The sequence below is a fragment of the Musca vetustissima genome, unplaced genomic scaffold (genome assembly GCF_032173495.1).
Source record: "Musca vetustissima isolate MV318-11 ecotype Yass unplaced genomic scaffold, APGP_CSIRO_Mvet_v1 utg31629, whole genome shotgun sequence".
NCBI lineage: Eukaryota > Metazoa > Arthropoda > Insecta > Diptera > Muscidae > Musca > Musca vetustissima.
Genome location: NW_026882559.1, coordinates 409,941 through 415,940, shown reverse-complemented (window position 1 = coordinate 415,940; position 6,000 = coordinate 409,941). Strand labels below are relative to the sequence as shown.

The 6,000-nt window shown below is 36.1% G+C and overlaps 1 protein-coding gene across 1 annotated transcript; it reads right to left on the bottom strand.

The window, feature by feature from the left end:
* Window positions 1-3,108: 3,108 nt before the first annotated feature.
* Window positions 3,109-3,442, bottom strand: LOC133329036 (cuticle protein 16.5-like). Its single transcript, XM_061537534.1, has 2 exons — window positions 3,431-3,442; window positions 3,109-3,351 (listed from the first exon to the last, which is right to left on the bottom strand). Exons 1-2 carry the CDS (start codon window positions 3,440-3,442, stop codon window positions 3,109-3,111), a joined length of 255 nt encoding a protein of 84 aa, XP_061393518.1.
* Between the last annotated feature and the right edge of the window lie 2,558 nt (window positions 3,443-6,000).

Genomic DNA, 6,000 nt, shown 5'->3' with positions numbered 1-6,000 from the left:
ATATATTTTATATAAACAATGGGTCGCTATTGGTACAGCTTAGTAATTGTCTTACACCAAATAAATTGAACTAAATTCGATTGACTCTGAGATATAAATGAGAGTATATGTCGGTAAGTTACCGAATTATCTATATTTATTTGTTAGCTGTGACATGTCCGGACACTTTTAGTAACTTATCATTACGCTATAGTAAACATCCTTTTCACTAAAAATTCCATACGGAAATTGTTTTTTTTTTTAATCAAACTCAAAAAGGTAAAAATATATCGCTAATTTCCTGCAATAGCGGCATAAATCAAAAATCGTGATTTTTAAGTTTTCGGGATAACATATAACGTTATCCAGAATATTCGGAATTTTGGTAGGTTTTGGGAAACTTTTTCAAACGAATTCACAGTACTTTAGGACTCTCATTGGGTACCTAATCTCCCTACCAAATTGTATCAATATTGGCCCAAGTTTCGGATTAGCCCACCTATAACGTTACACCCATTATTCGGTATTTGTAGAGAATAAAAAGTTCGTTCTTGCCTTTTTTATTCATATTTTTGGATAAGCTGTGATTTTAAAATCTTTACTCTGTTAGATAAATTAGCATGTAAAAAATCTACAACAGTAGGTATTTATTGCAGTTATAAACAAATATAGTGAGAGACATGTTATTAAAAAAATACCTAAGTTCATGAAAACATACAAACTTAGCAACAGAAAAATCTCTAAGTCCCAAAAAAAAACATGTATCTCCGCAAATAATTATTTGTTTAATTTTGCCTTTACGCATATAAAATACACATACAATACACAAACAAATTGTATTTACAGATTTAAAAAATCCTTATTCAAAAGAAAGCTTGATTGTGTTTTGTCTCTCCTGGAAAATTGTGAAATATGGACTTGTTGCCTTTACCAGCGATTTTTGATTTATGTCGGTCTTGCAGCGAATGAGCGATTTGCATTTCTTGCCTTTAAAGAGGATTTGGATGTAAAATATATTTCAATTATATAAATAATATAACACCCGATAATATACCATTACACAAAAACCCTACTCTGCCTTTTAAAGCATTTCAGGTACATTGTAAATTCTTTGGAAAAAAAGTTATATTAATAAAAACTATTAGAATAGTATTAGCAATGCTGACAAATGTAACGGAACCATTTGGAAATAAAAACAATTAATAACAAGTAGCTGTTATTTGCTCTTGCTGTCATTGTCCTTTAGCTCCTGTTTCCGGCATCAATGGCCACTTACGCCGCTCATTGCCTCTCACTTGCTCTCATAAGCATCACAAAGTCATCACTGGCTCCGAGTAGTTGTTGGTCATATAAAATTCATGTGACACTTTTCAGCAATCATTACAAACAGACAAATGGGCAAACAGTCATGGAGCGACAGCCAGACGACGGACAAAGCCGACAAATCGAGGCTGCAAAGTGTCACTTCAAAGTGCAAAAGGAAAGCACAAAAAAATAAAACACGAAGCACAAAGGCCCGATCTGTGAACAAAGTGTGGTGGCAATGCAACTGACAGTAAAACTAAAAAATGAGTGTCTGCCGGTGATTGCGAGAAATAACGCAGAAATAAAAGACTCACTCACAATCTGTCAGTCAGTCACCAGGTTGGTCAGTCAGAGTAATGAATTAACTACAGTAAGTTAATGGACAGAAAACAACTTGACTGAATACTGGCTGTTTCCCCCTATTTTCCATTTATGTTCCAACCACTTTCTTATATTCGTTCATGTTAGTCACCATTGTCATTCCCGCCTAGCCCCAGCAAGATGTCCAGTGTCACCGAGGCAAACATTCAATTTTGTGCATAATTATGTCATGTCGATGACATGCTAAAAAGCTGTAATAAAATAGTCAGTCATGGCATCCGAACGGCGGAAAATTTAATAAAAGTTAAAAGTGGAGGTGAATAATTAAAGGTCCCGTTAATGTGGATTAAATGTGAGTGAAGGCAAGAAGTAATTCGTTAAATTCTGCAGCTATTTCAAGGATTAGTTGAATGAAAAGATATATAATTAATAAAAAATATATACAATTGGAAAAGAAATATAGTCAGCAAAAGGATGACAATTTTGTAATTAAAAAATAAATTAGTTATGCTTATTAATTAATCCAACTTAGTGATGTGCATTAACCCGTATAAGATCCAGTATGTGCGTAATTTTTTCTGCAGATGGCTTTACTGATCGATTTTTCTTAAAGTATCGATCAAACAATTTCAGATTTATGTTCGTTGAAAGGGTGACATTTGTGAGTTATAGGGTGTTAAAAATTGAAGTGAACAAAGAGAAAATTCAATAATCACAAATGCGAAAATACAAGCCAAACGGTTAAAATTGTAAAGGGGGTTTATGGTTCCGATACGGTAAAAGCCAATTGTGCATTTTTGGTTTCGTAGATTCCGTTCAGGAATTTTTTGATGTTAAAGATGCATCACGCACAGGTCGGTCGGTCGGTCGGTCGTCGAAAGTGAAAATGATCAACTCGAAGTTGACCGGCATGTTAGCAGTCGTAACATCACCCAGGAGCTAACAATCGACCAAAAAAGCTGTTTCAAACCGTTTACAATTGACCAGAAACGTCCAGAATTGGCCAACAGGAGAGATGTCGTATTCCACCAGGAACACCACACACATATACAGTGGCTCGCCAGAAACTTCGGGAGCTTGGTTGTATACATCCGCCATACAGTCCGCACTTGGCACCAAGCGATTATCATATTTTTCTTGCATTGCAAAATGATAAAAATTGGTATCTGGGGACTGGCATTGTGGGGACTGGGATTGTGAAAATCGACTTCTAAAATGTCCAAACTAATTTTATTCGTAGGGGCAATTTCGCAACGCGTCCCATAATGATGGGAATGTAGTATCCCCAAGGCTTTCTTTTTCATTGCAACTTCGATTAAGTAGCTGATGTCGAAAGACATTTGTAGCTCATCTCGAAAGAGAAATAAGTGATATAAAGTGTCGAAAACAAAAACATGGAACTTCAATTTGTATGTACGTATGTTTTTTTATTTCATATTATTGCATTCGGTCAATCACAAGCACATTCCAATATCTACAATTATTTCTTCAGTTCATATGCATCTATTTACGCAACAAGTAAGAAGCATAGGGATAAGTGTAGGCGGAAGCATAAGGAGCAGCTACATAGGGAGAGGCGGCATAGTAGGGAGCAGTATAAGCGGCAGTATAAGGAGCTGCATAAGCGGCAGTATAGGCAGCAGTGTAGGGAGCAGCAGCTACATAGGGAGCACTGTAGGCTAATGGAGCAACAATGCCGGGTTTAGCAGCAGCCAGGGCAACGACGGCCATCAAACACAAAGCGAACTAAAATATAAAAAAGAATGTTGGTGTTAGGACGACAATAGTCCTCCCTCGACTATTTCCTTTAGGATATTCAACTTACGAATTTGAACATTTTGATTGTTTTGGTTTTTGTTGTGGTCAACAAAATTGTTGTAATTAAACTGATAATAAATAATTTAAATTGTTTACTATTTATACACAAGCCGAAATGCAAATTGCTATGAGGGTGTACTTGCCAACAACTACCTGCCCTATGCCTATAAATTTTGTGTACTAGCGTTTGCCTGTGTGTGCATAAATTTGCCTTTGATACGAGTGCAAGTTTGTTTTGGGCTTTTTGTCGTTATTTATTGTCGTAATTACGGAAGGTGTTGACAGAATTTAAATTAAAAATCGATTTTCATTGATCTAGTCAACCGATTTAGGCAAGCTTACCATCAATGCTGGTCGGTCACCTATTCTTGTCTCAGTTGTTGTTGTTGCCATGGTCTGTTTCGCTGTGTCTGAATTTGGGCATCCTCATAACCAACCACCGTCCCACCGAACATAGTCGTTTGTCGACAAGGGTTTATTGTACCAATAACCCAGTGTCCGGCAATCGATAACAACCAAGAACAAAACTGAAAACACCATCAGCGGCGACCACATGTTTTGTTCACAACAATAGCAGAAACACACATACACACATTTGCCTAGTACTCACAACCACCTCACCTTCTAGTACTACACTTCAACCCCTTCGAACACGAGTAGAATATTGGCGATTTTTCCAAAGGTCTTTTTGTTGTGTTCTGTTTTCATTGCTTGCAAAGTCTCTGATATTGGCGTTCTTGATATTTTTTAATCATAGTTTTGGATTTCGCTTTTAAACAAACACAAATTGTAAGCCATAGATTTTGTGTGTTCGGTGTTGTATCGGCGCACTTGAACGGTCGAAATGTGTGTCAGTCACTGTGTGCCATGTAAGCCAACATATGTGTGGATTTTTCACAGGCTTTGGCCAATTATGTCACTGGACTTTCATGCTGAGACCCATTGTGTTTTTGTGCATCATTTGAGAAATAAATGGCACACCCACAGGACAGAATGGATCATAAGAGGTGTGCATGTGACAGGATTCAAATTGCATTGTACAATCCGGTACAAAGAAACTTCTTGCAGGTTAATCCTAAACACTGGTGGCCAGGTAATCAATTAAAGGGTAAAGTTCTTGAAATCGAAAAACTTTGTTGATTTTGAGTGTTTGTGATTTGTAAAGAGGATAAGAATTATTGTTATGAATAACTTAAAAAAAAACAGGGAATGGTAATATGTACCCATCCATTGGGTGATAGGCAGTTTTAATTTGACTACAAAACTATATATAAATAGCTTTTTAGGTTAAATAATAATTGGGCATAACATGGGAAATGTATATTATTTTATATGAAAATCAACACAGTTTTTATCAGCTATCCATTGTAGGACCTTTTAATATTCTAATCCCAACAACTGTATATTATGACTCACATTTAAATTACAAAATTCATTTTCATTGACATTAACTGTTACTATAACCGATGATGTATTTAGCTACACACACCTTTCGTTTATTTAATTCTATATTCCATAGAAAGGATAATCTCATATCAAAAGCACACCACACATTGGTATGCCAAAATCCTGGATTTATTTTCCGACCTTTGTTCTTGTCGCCCAGCACTCAAAGTTCTTTTCCAAGCGTTTAGTTTTTGAAAAGTAAACAGTAATGCCACGTACAACAGTAATCCTGGTAAAAGGATACTAGGAGAATAACTCTTGTGGTGTCTATAAATAATAAGCACACTCACTCGCACACAGACATACTGTAGTGCGGATGAGAACAAAAATGAGTTAATTCAGTTTTTGTTTAATTATACATGGGCTGTTATTTCGTAAGGGCGAATGGGCGAAACCCATACAAAATTTGGTGACATGGAATTTGATCCCAAAAAGATGATCGAAGGTCAGTATGAAGTAGCTAAATCTGAAATTTGAAGTTTAAACGAAAATTGGGATCCCTTAAATGAAAAAGAATATCAACTCGAAAAGAATGTGGTACAGAACTTGATCTAGGCTTTGTAAAGATCATAGATTGTGCAAAGTTTGGTTCAAATCAGACATTATGTTCGTCTAATATGTTGAGGAGGTGCCAGAAGGAGTGAACCAATGGCTCCCACCGTACCACTGTCCGCTCGCAAGATATTGTAAAATAAATTTGTAGTACAATTTTGACCATTTTGTGGTAGAGTTACCTGAAGGAGTGGACCGATATTCCCCATCTTCGAATTTGAAATAAGTTTGGAAGAAAGATGTGCAAAGTTTGAATAAAATAGATTATTCCCTTCGAGATTTATCTTGCACACCAGCCGGCCAAACAGGCAGGCGGACGGACCAAATTTTCTGAAACGGTTTTGGGTCAAAGAAACCATTATTTCGATGAGGCACATTTTCACCGTATCAAAGTGTATTTACCCTTGTTACACACTACACTACCCCTTACCCTCATACTTATAAAAATCGAAAAATCGATCGAAGAGAAAGTGATTTATTTCCCATTTTTTCTATCTTATATAACTTGTGGATAATTTCCGTAATACATCAATACTTTCCATTATTAAATTTAGTCCACTTTTGCTTTCAACCGCAAGC